A 19,862-nucleotide genomic window follows, 5' to 3' on the forward strand; every position below is an offset into this window, starting at 1 on the left:
ATATCGTGCCTTTGAATAAATATTTAGTTTACTGACGTTATCATACCTTTTAATATACTGTTCAGGTTGCTGAAATTCCTAACCAAACTTTTATGAAAATATGTTTCAACAGTGGCTACGATAAATTTAAAGAACCGATTTTTACGGTGAATTTTCAAGGCAACGTAGCTTGGGAGAATCTTTGGAATTTGGCCTACAATTTTATTAAATTTTATTAATTTTAATATACAACAAAAGAGTAACTTGATTTTGTTATGAAGAAAGTACTTACTGGGAAAATATGAAATACTGTACATTAACTGAGGTTGTAACAAAGTTGACCAAAGGAAGTTTTTTTCGTCTTGTCTCGAGCACGGAACATAGATAAAAATTTACAGTCGCCATGAAAAATGACGCCTCAGACGCTCGGATTGCTCGCTCTTTGCTTTGCTACGCCATTATTAATTTCTTGTCTTACACGCCTCCTGAATCAATACTATGATCAGCAATTTCTAAAGCGTTAAATGACGCGTTTCACGCTTGGGAAAGGGCGTAAAACATCTTTCTTTAGCAAACAGAAACAGTCACATCAAAGATTTGAAGGAGCATAAACAGAGAAAAGAATCCAGACGAAGTGAAGCCGGACATTGAGTCAATGAGACCAATTGCGGATAAATTAAACAGTTATGTGAAAGATTCAAGGACCAGGGAAATAAACAAAGTACCAGAAGTATGATTTTTAGAGAAAAAATACACCATCTTTCTCATTCTTTTCACAGATATGATTTTTGTTGTAACTTTAGGAATGAATAAGTTGTTTAAATAAGGGTCACGCTTACTGATTACGATTGGTCGAGAAGTACTCTTAGGTATATCACGTGTTTGTCATAGCGCTATTTCAAAAAAATATGTGATGAATCTTGCCTATTTAACAATATCGTCTTAATAGAAGCTTCGTTGAGGCAGGCTATTTCCTATTTTAATCAGTCAGGGTTTAAATGCGGTAAATCAAAGGCCAAGTAGTCACGAGAGAGATTAACAATCATTGCACTGTAACATGATATTAAGCCTATGATCCATTGAAGTAACAATAATAAGTAATAGTGAATAAAAAAATCCGTGAAAATTAATGTGGATGTTGAAAACGACCACCCAGATCTGTCAAATTCAATTCTGACTTGGAACATTTTATTGTTTTTTAAACCTTAAATGTTTCGGTGATTTATATCCCTGAGCTATTTACGATTTACAGTATTTCCTGAGTGCCATATCGTTTAATATCATCTATATATCATAGCTCCACGATATATCATTTACATCCAGCAAAATATCCGGCTTCCTCCTGACGATTTCTCGTTTGCACCGAACGACTTATCCTTAAGCAAATCTGGAGAAAAGTGTAAATACGAAGTTTGCCTTCCGAATTGTAACAATCAACAGCTTTCTTTTGACTCGGCTTCAGTGAACTTTGACTTCTTGTGGATACTATCGAAGTAGTTGCACTTTACAACTTTGGTTTGTGTTGAAACGCCAATATATCACTTACACGGCTCATCATCAAATAATATATCAATTACATCCGGTAAAATATCCGGCCTAAGCTTGACGATTTCCCGTTTACACTGAGCGACGTATCCTTCGGAAAATCTGGAAAAAAGTGCAAATACGAAGATTGCCTTCCGAATTGAAAACGAACACCCAGATCTGTCAAATTCAATTCTGACTTGGAACATTTTATTGTTTTTTAAACCTTAAATGTTTCGGTGATTTATATCCCTGAGCTATTTACGATTTACAGTATTCCCTGAGTGCCATATCGTTTAATATCATCTATATATCATAGCTCCACGATATATCATTTACATCCAGCAAAATATCTGGCTTCCTCCTGACGATTTCTTGTTTACACTGAACGACTTATCCTCAGGCAAATCTGGAGAAAAGTGTAAATACGAAGTTTGCCTTCCGAATTGTATCAATCAACAGCTTTCTTTTGACTCGGCTTCGGTGAACTTTGACTTCTTGTGGATACTATCGAAGTAATTGCACTTTACAACATTGGTTTCAGTGTGCTGAAACGCCAATGTATCACGTACACGGCTCATCATCAAAAATAGTTGATAGTTGCAATATCTACCACGTGCACGTCGCGCTTTAAGAAGGTTAATGTAAGGGTATGATATGGTATAGACAGCGGCGGAAGCTACCAGAAAACACAACGATAAGTTTAGTTTTCAAAACTATTATGGTCACTTCAAAAGTTGCAAAGTGTTGTACTTGGCGCTCACATAAAACAACTGTGCTAGCAAAGCGAATGCCTCACTCTGCTTAGAATTCGTTTAACTCCAAACGCAAGATTTTCATCAATAGACCAGCGCACGATACCTCATATCTTTATTTCAAGTGCTAATATCTATTAATTGGAATCTATAATTCTATATTTTTAACAAATGTCGATAATAATAATATTTTAAATAAAATGATAACTAATATGTTTGCTAAGGAAAAAAACAAAATATAATTAAAAATCTGTGAACTTTGATTAAAATAGGTAAGGTTTATCGAGGCTAAAATATAGCAATAAAGAATCAAAGCCTGATATTGAGAAATGTAAAAAAAATTGGCGGTAAAAAGACCAAGGAAATGGCACCTTCAATAACGTCAATATCAATGTCATTGTTCTGTATGTCACGTGGAAGCCTCTTAAACAGACAAGAGACTAGTGCACTCTTGAGCGCTAGGATTGATTATTGAAAAAATCTAACAGATCAAGAGATCTGTCTCAAATTGACGCTAATACTCGAACATATCATTTTTGGAGACATTACATCCATTTTGCATTTACCTGAAAATGAACTCTTAGCTTGACGCAGATTCATATTATTAAACCTTTAAAATTTTAAGGTGACCCAAGTGATGTGGCTATTTTCAAACTACAATTCTTTCAAGGCTAGTCCCTTGAGCAGGGTATCAAAAAAATGACCAGTAATTTCTAATAATAACAGCACAGCCTCTTAGAAACATTCTTAATTTTAGCTGTATCTGCCTGAAACTCGATGATTACCTTTCCAACAAGATTTTAGGTATGTGCATAGAGTAAATTTGAAAAAAAATAGGAACGAGAGTAAATCTAGTAAAAAGATTTCGATTGCGAAGAATTTCTGGACTTATCAATGTCGAAATTGCAAAATTGTTCTAAAGGATTGACTCAGTATCTTCCTAGAAAGACAAAAATAATCGTTCTGTTTCATCAAAAACGCCAGTTGGAAGGAAAAATTCTCAAGTAACAATATCGAGATATTCTTAATTATAATTTAACAAAAAAACAAGAAAAAAAACGAAAAAGAATTGTAGGTGGTAGCGTCAAAGAAAAAAAAGTGTCGGCAAGACTAGTATTTGGATGCAATATGGAAATCATTAATAATATTTGGAAGTTTTCATTGATGAGTTAGTAAAGTGTTATTGGAAAGCATTGTCTGGAAATTGCTATTTAAGGAGCTAAGTGCATCAAATGTTTATACAACCATCGAGACCAAACATCAGGTGAGTGCCACTAGCTTTTGTAAAGTTGTTAGGTATTTTTACCTGGAGTTAAACACTTTACCGCTCTAGGGTGTATTCAAAGAGACGAATGGGCACGTCCTTCTATTACCAAATTTTGTCTGAATTTCGGATTTCGGACTAAACACAAAAAACTCAACCATGAATCGTATTTAAACATCCACGAGTGAATCCAACAGATCCTGATGTGCAGCCAAATCTTACCAAAAAGGTTCGATTTGGTATTTACTACACCCAAATTCCACCAAAAATCCTGTAATGTTTTTAGTAACTACCGTAATGAAATCTGTTCAGGGTCCTATACTGAGCCACACCAGAGGACAACAAACGGAGAACAATTATACAAACTGATGAATGAAAACTAAGTTTGTATTTTTACACAACTAAGTGTCAAATCTTGGTGGCAAAAAATTATAATTCCTGAAAAACTAAAATTACCTTGTATGGCAATGAAATCGTTCTCTTCAAGGAACATTTTCATAAACATAGACATTAATAGTGTGTCGCAACCTAACGGAGCTTCAAATTCTTGCATGAGAAGTTCAGAAGTTCATAAGTTCAGCCGCAGAGGAACTTTGGGAACCAGACGTTTTAATTTTTGTTTTTTTTTCTTTTTTTTACTGTATATAGAGCGAAGTAAAAGGGCAGTTTACTTTAGCACTAAAACAACGGCGAGATCGGAGAATTTTGTAGAACCTCTTCTTATGGCTTTGTCATTCTTCGCTTTTTCAGATCTGGTTTATGAACTAACAGCAGTATGTTCCTTCTGCTGACGGGAGCATTGCTGGCGTTATCCGTAATTGGAGGGACCCAAGGTAATGATTTCACCCTTCATACCATCTGGCAAATTTATAAAAATGGATCACGTAGGGTAGTTCAAAGTATAGCCTGTAGATCTAAAAGTAAGTTTTTCATTTCATAATATGAAACTTATCGTAATATTCCGGTTTTTTTTTTCAATTTCATCAGAGTGAGATTCTGTTTACAAGTGACTCAAAACCTCACTTCTACTTTGTATATTGTTCTGTAAACTCAGTTATAAATCATGTAAAATCACCCAATTTTTCCTCTTTCAGGAAACACGCCTGTTTCTTACTTGGGATGTTACCGAGAATCTAAAAATCACCCCCTCTTTAATAGAGTGTATTTTGATCCCAGAAGAACCAGTTATCCATCAAGGCGACCGAGTTTGAGTTCCATGATTCAGATCTGTGCTCGTGAAGCCGTTAAGAAAAAGTACTCTTACTTTGCAATCAAAAGATGGCGTCAGTGTACGTGGGGACGAAAGGGACTTAGCATCACCCGGAGAAGGAAATGCAGAAATCGATGTCACAATGGCGTCGGCAGACTGCGGTATGCTGCAGTCTACAGGATACAGAAAGCTTCAGGTTATTGTTTTCATTAGTTTTTCATCAGTAAGTCTTACAGCTACACCTTTTGCTGTTCATGTAGGTTAAAAATGTGAATGAATGGTTTCTGCACGATAATATTTGTGTACTGTCTCTATCGGCATTCAAGAAGGTGTTCATGACTTGAAGGTTAGCGCAAATGAAAGTATATTTTTGCCCCATAATTTCTATTGACTGCTGATTAAAATGCCAAAAATCGTCATTGAATCTGATTTACGCGCAAATGATCGTTTTTGTCGCTAATGAATGCAATTTTACGCAATTCTTCGCCTTTTCACACAAATGAATGCGTATTTTCTCATAATAAACAACAAAAGAAGCAGATCTAAAAACAAGTTTTTCATTTCATAATGTGAAACTTATCGAGATATTCCGTTTTGTTTTTCAATTCTATCAGAGTAAGATTCTGTTTACAAATGACTCAAAATCTCACTTCGACTTTGTATCTTGTTCTGTAAACTCAGTTACAAATCATGTGAAATCACCCAATTTTTCCTCTTTCAGGAAATACGCCTGTTTCTTACTTGGGATGTTACCGAGAATATAAAAATCGCGCCCTCTTTAACATAGTGTATTTCGGTCACAGAAGAACCAGTAATCGATCAAAGCGACCCACTTTGAGTTCCATGATCCAAATCTGTGCTCGTGAAGCCGTTAAGAGAAAGCACTCTTACTTTGCAATCAAAAGATGGCGTCAGTGTACGTGGGGACGAAAGGGACTTAGCATCACCCGGAGAAGGAAATACAGAAATCGATGTCACAATGGCGTCGGCAGACTGCGGTATGCTGCAGTCTACAGGATACAGAGAGCTTCAGGTTATTGTTTTCATTAGTTTTTCATCAGTAAGTCTTAGAGCTACACCTTTGGCTGTTCATGTAGGTTAAAAATGTGAATGAATGGTTTCTGCACGATAATATTTGTGTACTGTCTCTATCAGCATTCAAGAAGGTGTTCATGACTTGAAGGTTAGCGCAAATGAAAGTATATTTTTGCCCCATAATTTCTATTGACTACTGATTAAAATGCCAAAAATCGTAATTGAATCTGATTTACGCGCAAATGATCGTTTTTTTCGCTAATGAATGCAATTTTACGCAATTCTTCGCCTTTTCACATAAATTGAAATACGTATTTTCTCCTAATGAACAGCAAAAGTTTTGTTTGAATGCTCTTCTGTTCGGTCGATAGATCACTTTTTTGGGGCAGAATCAGCTTCCCAAGCATAAACTTTTTAACAGAAATTATTGAATTTTTAGATATTGAGAGACGTATTTTCTGTCAAAGTGGGATCTTAATCGAAAATTTGAAAAAAGTGTAGCTTTACTTTTTAAAGAAAAACATAATTGATGCTTCCTTTGGCCTGCCGATACTAATTTTCTTTCTTTATTGTCTTCTTTCTTTCTTTCTTTCTTTCTTTCTTTCTTTTTTTTCTTTATTATCTGCCCCTTGAGAATAGATGTAAGAAAACAAAAAAAACTGCCATTCAATATTTGAAAGCGGGCGGTCCGTGGCTAGGAGACCATAACAGGAGAGTCAGATAGACAGTGTAGCCCTTTTTTGATAATGGAATGATAGAGGAACAGGACAGTCTTTCATGTAAATTGTTTTCTCCAGTTTTAGTTTGCCAAGCGGGACAAACATCGTTTGATAGATGCGGGCGGAGATGTGACTGCATTGGTGGGCGTCTCGTTAACTGCGTAAGGATTAGAAAAGAGTTCACATCCCTCTCGTTGACAGAGCGAAGGCGATACATTCAAACCATTCTTACAGCTTCAACTGACACCAGGTTCAAAAACGATTACGACCGCCTTCTCAATGACCATAGGATCCTCTTCACGACGGGAATTCATGAGCGTATTCACTTTCTCACATGGCATCGTTATTTTATCCTGCTTTACGAAAATCTTCTTCGACGGGTTGACTGCAGATTCACTGTGTCATATTGGGACTGGTCTCGAGTTTCGGGTGATCCTTTTCGAACAACGAATCCCAGAGACCTTTGGCATAGAGGCAATGCTTCTTTTGGCGGAAATGGCGTTCCACCCAACGACTGTGTACAGACGGGTCCTTTCAGAGAGAGCGTTTGGAGCCTCCCTCCCCTTCCATCGGGAGCTCCACCCTCGCCTGGATCTGGATGCTTAAGGCGACAATTTATTGGAAACCCTCCAGACACGGTTGCAGTGAATAATGTCTCGCAATTTAACCCGGTTAACTTCACACGTTTTGAGCTGGCACTCAGACTCAATCTCCATGGCGCAGTTCACTGTTTGATTGGTGGTACCATGTGCTCTGCTGACGCCGCTTCAGCGCCTGAGTTCTTTCTGCATCATGGCTTCGTCGACAAGATTTGGGATGACTGGCAGAAGAAAAGTGATGTTCACCTGAATGCGTTCTTTCCTACTATCAACGAGGTTATGCCAGGTACTCAGGTGTTACCCAGGGAGGTGGTTAGTCTTTCATCCCAGCCAGGAGGCGTTCGTGCAGAATACCAGCAACCTACAAGCCCTGTGAGACCTCTATCAGGTATATGTATGGTCTAAGTTATCTTTGGTCGTATTTATGATCGTCCAGTTGAAGGTAGACCTGGGAAGGGCTGTTGTCGGAAGTGGTGACGGACGTTTCGACAACCTTCGCGGAGGTCATCAACAGAGTTAAGTCTGATGATAACCCCTGCAAAGGTCGTCGAAATGTCAGTCACCACCAATTCCCCCACACCATCATCACCACTTCGAACAACAGGGTGGCTCAGAATGATAAAAAACGCTTGAAAAGATGTGACTATCAAATATCTCTTTGTTTTCAGGCAAGGGACAAAGTCAACGAAGGCGATTTTCTTCTATCAGTTCAAAGGTCATCAAACTGTTCCATGTAAAGCCATCTGAGGTTAGAGAAGCGAGAGCGATGGAAAAGATGATACAGCCATGAGCTGAAGCACCGAGCACCGAGGAACGAAACACAGAAGCAGCGAAGAAAAATTGTGTTTCTATATCACATTTACCAATATCTTAAATATCCATTATAATCAATCTTTAAATTTGCACTTGCATTGAAAAGTTACGAATTTAACCAGTATCCAGTTGAATAATCTTGAACTGATTTAAACAGTAACTGGAAAATATGAAATCGTGAAGACGTAAAAGTAAGGGAAGTTGTAACTTATTCATCACCTGGTGGTATGGATAAACTAGTGTGGAATGTAACTCAATAAAAATGATGAAGAAACAGTTTTTTTTTTGAAGTGAAAATGATTTTGATACCGTTTTGTTTACAAATGTTTGAATGGATTTTGTTCTACATTGGAACTATGGAAATACATGGACTGTCACAAAAAAAAAGTACAATGCATCATTCGACTCTTTCGCTCTGGCATTCGAAAAAAAGAACAGAAAATGGAAGGAAATATTTACACTTAGTCCCAGTTCAGACGTCAAGCTTCTCCCGCGCTCAACTTAATTGCAATTAGGTTCGACTATGGCACGACGGAAGCACTACTCTGATTCAGACGTCGGGCTAATGTCGTTCAAAATTCAGCGCATACTGCATAAAGGAGAAATTTTCTCATGACCTCCTCCCCCCCGCAGTAACGCAATTCCGCCGAAATATATTAGTATAATTTGTGAATTTTGTCTGGCACGGCAGGGGTGTATTGTCTGAATCACTGTCGTACCAGTGTCGAGTAGCACAGCAGAGCTTGTCGAGCTAAATTACTTGCCGAACTTAATTCAAAGGTTTGATTCAGGCTCCGTGCTTGTGTCTTGCTTTTGCTGAACAATTTTTAATGCGTATCGAAATTAAACCGAGATTGCACAGGTGCTACTTTACTTCTCTCTGTGAATGGTCTAGATAACTCCCGCCATCCTTTCAACCAATCAGATCGATGAAAACTTGAAAACAATCGGGACTTGGTCATTTGCCTTTTCTCGCTTCAAGAAGTTTTTGCTCGTTGTACTTCATGTCCTCATTTTCTCAGTGATGATGATATAAACCTTTGTTCTGATAGGTCGCTGAGAATAGCTGGGTTTTGTTTATTCGACACTCAATGGAAACTGCTCTACAGTGTATCAACAAACCTGATTGCCAATTCTATATTATTCTACAGCAAATGCTGCTAATCAAGGAGAAGTAATTGTGGATTCAGTTGTATTGCCATCAGTTTTCCATCGTGCTTTGCGAATTCATGATCATGTACCCAACTCTCAGCTAAAAACGTTGAATTTGAGTGCAAAAAGTTAAAGTTAAACGTAAATTATTGATAAGATATGAAATCACTTGCCTGGTGTGGAATTTGAATAATTCATGACAAGATTCATCTCGTGAAATTTTTAGAAAATTAAGCAGGAGTACATTTTTCATTTGTAAATTCCAATAACTGAACGATTAAAGAAATGCTCTGTATGTATCATACTCAGGAGTGAAGATCAGAATGTCTCTTCTGGATAACTATGATTTGGACAAGCAGTTGTAACAGAGAAAATCAAGATTTATTCGAGTCTTTACAATTCATATAAATTGTCAACCATATCAAAGAAGAGGGAACATTTTAGATATCATATTCAAATATCTTTCGGTAAATATAATACAGACACAATGGGTAATGAGAATGAAAATGAATATACAAAAGGCTATATTGATTTGATATTTGGATATTTGGGATTCTGTCATGAATGCGTGCATTGTTGGAGATGAATCTATCGAAAGATTTTATGAAAAGAACGATGAACTATGATTCTCTATCTGTTGGTGACACTTTTAGCTTGGTGTAAAATGAAAGGTAAGGATTTTTAGTGAAAAGGAAAGAGACAAAAAGTGCATAGAATACTTAGAGGTTAGGCTTTCCTGTATAAATCATCCAGCTCAATATCAACAACTCCTTAGTTTCGAAACCAACTAATGAAAGAACTTAGTGGAAAAGTGGTGCATTCGCCGTGTACGATTTTCTTATTTCTCAACCTTCTCACCAGTCTGTAAATCAATATTTACCTGACAGACTAAAAAACCGCCTTAATAAGAAAAAAATCAAAATGAGTAAAAAAAACACAATGCCTCGGTCGATTTCTAGACTTGAATGTAAAGATTTATCTGAGTTGAAAAAGCGATGACTGAGGCCTTAAGAGCAACGAAATCAATACGTGTGAAACGTCATGAATACTACATTGTCTTACGAATTTAAGCACTAAGGAAACTCAATGAATGAAAGGCTATAGCGCACAATGCAACAGCTCTACCCCAGAATGTGGTGGGAAGATTTTTTTACCTCAACTTCCGTTCAAACTCCTATCTAGATCTTTCCGCATCATGGCTTCATCGACAAGATTTGAGATGACTGACAGAAGAAAAGTGATGCCCACCTCTTTCCTATTGTAATCGAGTTTCCACCAGGAACTCAAATATTACCCAAGGAGGTGGTTAATCTATCCTTGTAGCCAGGGGGGCGTTCGGGTGGAATACCAGCCATCTCGTAAGCCCATTAGACCTCTATCAGGTATCTATGTGATGAACTGAATTATATACTCGTTTTCATTGACTCCTACTTATGATCTATTGGAAGACAGATGCATAGATGACGTCACCATTGACAACATTTTGATTTTTTTTTCTTTTTTAACGAACAAATAAATTCCGTGTTACTGGAAATAGATCACAGAAGACAATAAAGTCTGACAAGAACGTTAGTGAGACACCCGGCTGCACCTCGTCCGCCGCCTTTTTGCTTTTACCACATTTTGGTTTCATCTTTAATCTATTATTGAAAAACGGTGCAACAAATTACGCAGCTGAATGGTAAGCTATAAGACACCTGACTGACTATCAAATATCCCTTTGTTTTCAGGGCAGAGTCAGAGTCAACGAAGACGTTTTACTTTCCTCAGTGTATAGGCCATCAGAGTGTTTCGTACAAAGTTATCTTAGGTAAAAAGAGCGATAGAGATGACAACCTTGTGCTTTTCTCAAAAACAAAGCGGAAAATTGGTTTATATCAGATTTTCAGGTGATGGAGTTTTATGTTGATAAATATCTTGCGTTATACCCGCGAAAAAGGATTACAAATCCAATATCTAACAGGATTATATCGAATTCATTTAAATAGCTATTTTGAACAGCTTTTATGATTTGCATGAAAAACACGAAATTAAACTTAGTTGCAATTTATTGACAACTCAGTGGTATCAACCGAGTTTGGAAAGTGCCCTAATAAAATATAAAAAAGTGCCGGGTGAGTTCTATTGAAGTGAGTACGTGGGTTTGTACATTGTTATATGTACATTTACCCCCTTTATTGAAATAAATAAGAAAAAACCCTGGACGAGGGCTGTATGCGATGGCAGGGCCGCGAAAAGCCGTACGGCCTACCTAAATGCCACGTTCATATGGTAAAATGATTATTGCCTGAGTTAGGTCGGGCTGGCAGGGTAAAGTTTTGGCTCTCAGCCATGATCCTCAGCCAGTATCCGGTAGTTAGTGAGTATCTTCGAGCAAAATATCTTACCGTCTAGCCCTCTCACCTAGGCAATAAGTACGTTTTAAACAAGATGTCCGACATTGAAGCAGGGGAATTACATTCTAAACTGTCTCGACCAAACTACAATTTATTATTAGACTCCTTAAATCTGTTATTCAAAACGACTCTCAAGCATTCACGATTACAAACCTCTGTTACTTCTCTCGTAAATTGTAACAAATTAATGAAGCTAGGATTTGACCAGTCAGTCGCTTTCTTACAGAACGAATCTCGATCCTTTTGAACCCATTACTCTTCAGATACGTTATATGGACGAGAAGGCGTTTTCATCGGATATCGCATTGAAATATCGTCCAATTTTGTAGATACAATGAAAAATGATGATGAAAATGATGATATAATAGGGCTATATTGAGTTGATATTTGGGGTTGGTTGTCAATGGGTGCATTGTTCGAGACGAATCTTTATAAAAATTTAACAAAGAAGGACTTTTACAAAAGCCAGTTGTAGTGCTTCGACGGTGTTCAAGACAAAACGCGCTGTAAGTAAAATGGTAGACTAATTCTAAGGTGTCTTTTTAACAATATCTTTTCTTAAGATTTTAAATCTAGAACGAAGAAAACTTTTCATTATCATCAAAAGTACTGCATATGTATCCTGGCGGCAATACTTCGCCCGTATTTCAAATATCTGAATTCTGTTTATTTATAAAACATCTTACTCTTTCATTCTGTTTAATATGAAATTTATCAAAATCTCACGGTTTTTTTAAACAAATTCGAAAATCTTAAAATAACTATTAGCCGCAATGGTGTCGCAGAAAAATAAATGTGGTGTCCTGCTTTGTTCAATAGCTCATCTGGTGCGATTGAACGAATTAGTTTTCTATCATTTTGATGTAATTATTGGCTAATCTAAAAAAAATGAATTGGATACGACAGGTAACAGTGTTTTTAATCAATTGTTGAAGAAATTACTTCCTTTTTTATACGTCTACCAAAGACGTTGGGGATGATTAAAAAAAAAAAAAAGAATATCAAAATTCAGTCCATCAACAATATAAAAGTATTATGTGAAAAGAAAAAAAAGAGGAATGAATTTTCCTAATCCATTTATTTTTGTGTTTCAGTATATTTAGTAATTTTTTTACCAAGATTCACTGGTACAGAAGGTTAGTGGATTTGAAAATATCATCTTAGATTTGTGCTTTCTATAGTTTTAGTTTTCTTTTTGTTCCGGCAAGGTAAATGATATTTTGATTCTGATCACCCCCAGCTGGCTGAGAGAAATATCAGAGTATTCCATATTACTTGCTGTAATATTTCTTTTTGAATCAATTGGGTGACCGAAGAGATAATTGGGTCTCAAAGCTGATTGTGGTATGAAGTAAATAACTTCATTCTTTTTTCAGATCTCATTTATAACAATGGCGAGAACTTTTGTTCTCTTTCTGATGGTGACGCTCTTAATTTGGTGTGAAGTTGAAGGTAAGGATTTCTAGTTTAAATTACGGGGAAAAATTTATAGCACATTTGCAGGTTTCGCTTTTGCATGAATCATTTAATTTAAGATCCTTAAGTTTAGAAATTAAATAATGAAAGAACTTAGTAGAATAGCGGGTTATTAACATTTAACCACCTGTAGAGTTACTCAGGATTTTCTGTATTGTGTTAGGGGTGGTCCAATATTTTAGATGACATACTTCAATCACGCCTGGTTTGCTGTTATTGTTTTTAAGACGCGAGTGGACCTTTCTTTGATCTTTTATGTCTTTTGCTTGAAAAGACAAGATTAGCAAGTTGGAAATTGAAAAAAATGGCAGTATTTCGAGTGGAACTGTTCAGAAATCATCAAATGAAGTAACTAGGTAGAAAAGCTCGTTATGAACACTCTAACAACTGTGGAGTTTGTGGGGTCAGGTGGTCAGGTGGTTCAATATATAAATCCAATCACCATTTGAAACTAAGCGACACACATTTTTTTCTACGACCGATTTGCTGTAACGAAGGTACAAGAGACTCTTTCATTTTCTTTTATATTCTTTTATTCAATTTTTTTTTACGTGAAGAAATAGGACTAGAAAGAAAGAAGACAAAAGAGCATTACTACGAGAACACATTTCTTTTTCTACAAAAAAGAAAAGAACAAAACGGATACTAATATAATATACTTCATTCACTCTTCTTCTTGTAGCATCAGGCCAAGTTCACGTGTCCTACCAGGGATGTTATTCAGAACCCCCCTACGACTCGTATTCTATGAAGCGTATCTAGATTATAGGCACCGTATCGATTGGACAAAGCTACCTGACTTGAGTCACGTGACTCAGGCCTGTGCTCAAGAGGCCATCAAGAGAAATTATCGTACTTTGGTATCAAGAACTATGGAGTATGTTTCCTGGTGGCCCAGATGGTCTCACAATTACGACCAAAGCCGGCTTTTTTTTTTTTTTTTTGCCGGGACAAAAGGGTCTGGGATGCTTCCTGACCATCGGAGGTCTGTCCGGCCTGTTTCCGTCTTCAAGATTTCGAAAACGAAAGGTGACAAAGTCCGCAGCCCTGATTTAAAAAAACCTAGGAGGTTACTTATACGTAGAGAAGCGTAAAAGCATTATGTTTTTCAAAAAAATGCCGTAGAAATCTTTGCGGAATTCAAATATTTACACAAAGACATTTCCATACGGGGTTAGTTTATTGAGGAAAAATTTACATCTTTGTGTTATTCTTGTGCTCTAAGGGTAAGGCAGAAAAAATATTAAGAGGACACCAAGCGCCGCAAAATGTAGGCATAACACATCAAGCTGAATGTTGTGATTCTCTCGGGTCTAATTTAAACTTTGTCCCATGAAACATCCATTTTGTTGTATTTGAAAAATTTACTCGTGCTTATTAACATCAAATTACACTCGGAATCATGTTGTTACCTCTACAAATTCCCTAAGTCCAACACAAATGAAAACTGCGTTGATATCTGTCCACTTCTATTGTATCCATAAACATCACTTTTATTTTTAATAACTTATAAAGCAGATCTCTTCCTCAGAAATTTGATTATTTTCTTCATATTTTAAGTTGATGGTGGGTGGTCGAACTGGGGAGCCTGGAGCGCCTGCAGCCTAACATGTGGTAACGGCAGGCAAACACGCATACGGACCTGTACTAATCCCTCACCGGCAGCTGGCGGTGCCGACTGCGTTGGGAATTACTCTCTTGAGGTTTATTCATGCAATACCAACAGTTGCCCAGGTCAGACAAGGAGTTCTATCAAGATTTCTTACCCTTTCTTTCTATCTTCATTTTCAACGTATGCAATAGGCACGCTTGCATGTGCGTCATAAGGCCTTCTCCATAACTACTGAATCGCGCTAAGAAGCAATTAGCTTTAAATCAAAGATTGACTCATATCAAATGTTAAAAAATGCGTAATAATGAACTTGCAAAGTGTTCTATAATTTTTAGCTAATGGTGCATGATTTAGCCTGGCGTGACTGGAGCGGTTGCAGCTGCTCCAGTCCCCGCCTAGTATAGGTGCTCTTACTTGCCGTGGAAGCGATTCTCGATCCCAACCTTTCGACGCGAAAGAAGGTGATAGGAAATGAATAAAGATTTGGAAGAGATAATATGAGTTGCGGATGTAAAAATTTTCAACTCCTAGTTGTTACTTCTAGTTCATAGTAAATGGTCGGAGTGGGGCATCTGGGGTGGATGTAGTCAGACTTGTGGTGGTGGTGCACAAATACGTGTGACTACTTGTACCAATCCTCTCCCGAGTGGAAGTGGTACAAGTTGTCAAGGAAACAGTGACCAGTCACGAACTTGCAACACGTATTCATGTCCAAATAAGATATTGGATCAAATATCTATTTAATCCGTTCGAAAACAGACTGATGTAAAGTAAAATTTTCTTTTCGTTCTAAGTAAACGGCGGATGGTCTACTTGGGGAGTTTGGAGCACTTGTACTCGAACGTGTGATGGTGGAGTTCGATCACGCATGCGCACATGCAGCAATCCTCTACCACAAAGCGGCGGAGCTGCTTGTCAAGGACCTGGATCTCAATCTCAGCTCTGCTATAAAAATGGTTGTCCAGGTAAAAGTTTCCTTACAAAGATGATACGGACAAAAAGATTTTGTACTTAATGCCCCCTGTTTAGCAAATCGTGTATTATATGACGAGGAAATACTTTACGGTTAGGACAGTTTGTTAAGTAATACTAGTGCCTATAACCGCATAGAAAATATTTAGCACTTTTTCTCGCACATCCAATCATGTAGAGATCGACTTCATTTTTCACTATCTAGCATCACCTGTGCAGCTGTGGTGATCATTGATTAGTTACCGTAGGAGTTAAGAATTTTCACAAAATTCCAAGATATTTTTAGCATTGTGCAAGTCCATCGCACATATCATTAAGCCGACGTAATTCAAGCAGACTGTGATTGATTCAGTTCTTCTTGGAAAAATGAAACATATAGATATCATTTACAATAACCTATCAAGCGTCAATTATTTCTATATAGTCAATGGTGGTTGGTCAAACTGGGGAGCTTGGGGCAGCTGTACACAAACATGCGCTGGTGGAACACAAACACGCAGTCGCACTTGTACCAGTCCTACTCCAACCAATGGTGGTCTCAACTGTTCAGGAAGTAGCTCGGAGTCCCAAGCATGCAACAACAACACGTGTCCATGTATGTCTAACAATTCGTTAGTGTCAGTCGCAGTATGATTCCGTCAAAGGGGCTTCTTCTAGAGGATAATGTGTATTTACATTTAGTCTTCCATCATAAAAGTTAATGGGTCTGCTAATCAACATTCTGAAGTGCAACAAACTGAGTAAGACTGTTTTGCTACAATTCAGCCATTGAGAAGTTTCAAACTCTGACTCTGCCTTGGTGACATTTTCCCTCGTATATCTTGTAGATATACAAACATGTAGCAGTTGTTTCTTTTTGTGCATCTTAATTGAGGATTCGTCACATTTGTAAAGCTTTGAAATTTATGCGATGATATGTAACATAATGGTTATTTTTATAATAAAAGCGTAATTGTCTTGATTTTATCTCTAGTTTGCCAAGAAGGAAGTACCTCATTTGATCAATGCGGGCAGAGATGCACCTGTGTTCAAGGCCAGTTGGTTAACTGCGTTCGTATTCGAAAAGAATTCACTTCCATGTCATCTCTTGAGCGAGAACGGTACATTAAAGTCATATTAACAGCTTCTACTGACCCAAAATTTAAGAACGACTATGATGAGTTAATCAATCGGCATAGAAATAAGTTTTTCTCTGGAATTCATGGACGAACGCACTTCCTTACATGGCATCGCTATTTCATGTTGCTTTACGAGAACCTCCTTCGTCAAGTAGCCTGCAATTTTACGATAGCATACTGGGATTGGAGTTCAGTGTCTGGAAATCCATTCAGCACTGTGAAAAAAGAAAGCCTATGGCACACCGCGAACTCTGGTTTCGGCGGGAACGGCATAGGGCCGTATAGCTGTGTCCAGACAGGACCATTCAGAGAGGCCAATTGGAGCATCGTGCCACTTCCAGCCAATTCCTTACCAGAGCCAGGTCCTCGGTGTTTAGCACGGAGGTTTAATGGGAACCCTCCTGACTCTGTGGCAGTTCAAGAAGTCTTACGAATACCAGCGAGTAACTTCACTGATTTTGAGCTTATGCTCCGAGTGAATCTTCACGACGTTGTGCACTGTTTGATAGACGGCACCATGTGCTCGATAGACTCAGCTGCTGCCCCGGAGTTTTTTCTTCACCACGGATTTATTGACAAGATCTGGGACGAGTGGCAGAAGAAAAGTGACGCTCATAAGAATGCCTTCTTTCCTGGTATCAAAGAGGTTATGCCAGGATCTAAATTGCTACCTCAGCACGTACTCAACCTTTTGTCGCAGCCGGAAGGTGTTCGAGTAGAATATCAGTCGTCCAGGAAAGCCGCCAATTTATTACCTCTTTTAAGAGGTGGGTATGTTATCTTTTCTGTGTAAAATTATCATTGGGGGAATATTCTCAAAGGTAGAAAAAGCAAAAAATATCTGCAATACATATAAATGAAGATTTTTTTGTCTTATTGATTAATCTGTTATTTAGCAATAAACATACAGTTTTCAAAAATTCGTGGTCTCATTGGCAAGAAAAAAAAAACAAACAGTCTAAACTTTCCGGGTTCGTAGTAAAGCACAGGTTTAATGAGTTTGTCGTGAGTTTTGGTGGCAACCATACTCAGTGCTCCGCATAATGTGATGTTATAATACCGCAATACAATACCGATTTTATTCGCCATTCATAGATGTAAAGATGGGTTTCATAACAAAATCATTAAGTTTAAAATACTTGTTAGTAACAATATATTAATATATGGCAAGAGGGCCTCAAGAACCCATGGGGCTTCTACTATGGACTCCTTCCTGCTAAAACAAAAAGAAAAAATATATGCCTATAAGCGATACGCGTTCATTGGAAACATTTTTTTTGCCAAACCACCAATGTTAAGAGTTGGTATATCTGTAGATTCAGTAATAAACTTCGAAGAAGTTTCAGACTACCCAATACCATTGGGTAAGTAATTCCAAATTTTCGGACCTTGAAAAACTATATGAAAAAATATATAACATTTGTTGGACATTGATGATATCGGTAATCATCGCCTCTTCTGTTGTTATACGAGTGCAAACGAGTACATCATCAAGTAAAAAGTATCAATGTCAATGTCAAAATAAGAAGCTGCTCGGACTTTAGGGAATACTGTAGGCTCTGAAAAATATTTTTGAAAGCGCGTGCTTTGTCTTTCTTGTAAGCCCTTTCCTTCCTCAAGACCGCTTTTGCATTCATTTATTACACATGCGTAAAATGTATAGATCACATAGTAACTTAGCAGTTTTACAATACTTGTAATTTTTCTTGATTATTGTATATTCTTGTAGTTAGTAATTTTGTAGAGCCTTCACAGATGAAGAGCCACATCTTTTCATGTGAATAAGCTGTGAATAAATCATTATTATTATTATTATCATTATTATTATTATCATCATCATCATTATCATTATGTGCCTGTTTCGTTTGATTTTCTTCTGTAGGACTAAGTCTCAGTGCTCTTCACCATATTCCACGGAGACAGTTTTCTGGTGTCACTGAAAAGATAATAAAGGTATTCCATTTAAAGCCATCTGAAGTGAAACGTGCAAAAGAATTGGAGAAGCTGTTGCAGCCGTTGTATTAGTTAGCTTATATTAATTTGCAATATCACTTGAATTAATAAAGTGTATCTGACGATTAAGTATACGATGAATATCAAAATAAAGTTGAATCCATTAAAAGTTGTATTTGGTTCCTGGTTTAACCCTAAATTTCATTGTCGTGGTAAAGTTGTGCTGTTTCCATAACATGCAAGTTTAGAGCGTTTGGTTATTCCAAAGTCTATTTTATTTAGTCAAAAAGACAAAAAAAGCTACTGCTCGGTAATGAACTCCGTTTAGAGTATTTAGCAGAGAAGAGAATCTAATAAATGATGGGCGAGACTTTGGTAAACAGATTTTATGGTGTGCAGAGGAGTTTTGCACGGCTGCAGCGTCGTTCCATCTCTAAATACTACAGAGGCTCGCTCATTAGACCCAAGTGTTGATGCAAATTATCGGTTACAACAGACGTTAATAATGAAAATTAAAGGAAAAAAAATTATCAAAAGACAAAAGATGTGACCAAAGAGAAGCGACTTAAGTGATCTTGATTGTTAAAGCAATGCCTTTATTTTTTATTGAATAATTTAACTGTAAGTCAATTTATAATTTACTACCGTCATGAGCCTATCGTGATACCTTCGCTGTGTACCGAACTTGTGGGGTACACTCTATTCTCGGTCGTCAAATCCTGTTTTATTTTTTATCGTCGACACCCACCACGCCACGAACTTTGTATCCTCTCTTCTAAAAATCTGTCGCTTCAATCATCACGTCACCTATTTACCTTTTATTAAACTTAAACGTGAATGCGTAAGTGTCATGTCACGCAACTTCCGTTTAGCTGCACGCTGTATCTGTGACTGCCCCCAAGCATCGCACCCGTGACATGCAAATGAGTTTCGATGAAAAGAGAACCGATTGTTTTCGTAGAAACAAACTTTACTCTTGAGAAAACCGCCTGTTCCGCCTTTAGCGGATGGCCTGAGAACTACATCGATGAAAAAACTGAAGATATCACTTTTGTGATCAACAAAGAAAACATGGCGGCGCCCAGGTGACGAACGGTTACTAAGTAGCACGAGTGGTCACCAAGCAAATCGGTGACTTCCTCTGACATCTGCTGTAGTATGAACTGTTACAGTATTTTGTTACGCTTGGTAAAGTTATGAGTGTATGTCTAACCGGGTACACGCATCCAAAATTTTACAACCATAAAATAAAGTTTTTATTCAATATGAAGGCTGCATTTCAATG

The 19,862-nt window shown here is 37.4% G+C and overlaps 2 protein-coding genes across 3 annotated transcripts; both read left to right on the forward strand.

The window, feature by feature from the left end:
- The first annotated feature begins 3,499 nt into the window (after window positions 1–3,499).
- Window positions 3,500–8,168, forward strand: LOC131772846 (uncharacterized). Of its 2 annotated transcripts, none has more exons than XM_059088806.2 (6): window positions 3,500–3,522; window positions 4,273–4,355; window positions 4,617–4,928; window positions 5,454–5,765; window positions 6,565–7,473; window positions 7,754–8,168. In XM_059088806.2, the coding sequence occupies exons 2-6, from the start codon at window positions 4,298–4,300 to the stop codon at window positions 7,873–7,875; spliced, it is 1,713 nt and encodes a 570-aa protein (XP_058944789.2). In that variant the 5' UTR covers window positions 3,500–3,522; window positions 4,273–4,297; the 3' UTR covers window positions 7,876–8,168. The 2 variants fall into 2 exon arrangements, with proteins under 2 accessions (XP_058944789.2, XP_066030700.1); XM_066174603.1 differs by lacking the exon at window positions 3,500–3,522 and adding an exon at window positions 3,717–3,751.
- Window positions 8,169–15,978: 7,810 nt separating this feature from the next.
- Window positions 15,979–18,649, forward strand: LOC131772843 (tyrosinase-like). The gene is made up of 3 exons (XM_059088803.2): window positions 15,979–16,101; window positions 16,480–17,391; window positions 18,507–18,649. The coding sequence occupies exons 2-3, from the start codon at window positions 16,584–16,586 to the stop codon at window positions 18,647–18,649; spliced, it is 951 nt and encodes a 316-aa protein (XP_058944786.2). The 5' UTR covers window positions 15,979–16,101; window positions 16,480–16,583.
- The last annotated feature ends 1,213 nt before the right edge of the window (window positions 18,650–19,862 follow it).

This window comes from Pocillopora verrucosa, chromosome 11 (genome assembly GCF_036669915.1).
Source record: "Pocillopora verrucosa isolate sample1 chromosome 11, ASM3666991v2, whole genome shotgun sequence".
NCBI lineage: Eukaryota > Metazoa > Cnidaria > Anthozoa > Scleractinia > Pocilloporidae > Pocillopora > Pocillopora verrucosa.

Coding starts and splice junctions, on each gene's coding strand:
- LOC131772843 (XM_059088803.2), top strand. CDS start 16,584: ATGTCATCTCTTGAGCGAGAACGGTACATTAAAGTCATATTAACAGCT. Junction 17,392..18,506: donor TTTATTACCTCTTTTAAGAG/GTGGGTATGTTA, acceptor TTTCTTCTGTAG/GACTAAGTCTCAGTGCTCTT.
- LOC131772846 (XM_059088806.2), top strand. CDS start 4,298: ATGTTCCTTCTGCTGACGGGAGCATTGCTGGCGTTATCCGTAATTGGA. Junction 5,766..6,564: donor CAGGATACAGAGAGCTTCAG/GTTATTGTTTTC, acceptor TGTTTTCTCCAG/TTTTAGTTTGCCAAGCGGGA. Junction 7,474..7,753: donor CCCTGTGAGACCTCTATCAG/GTATATGTATGG, acceptor CTTTGTTTTCAG/GCAAGGGACAAAGTCAACGA.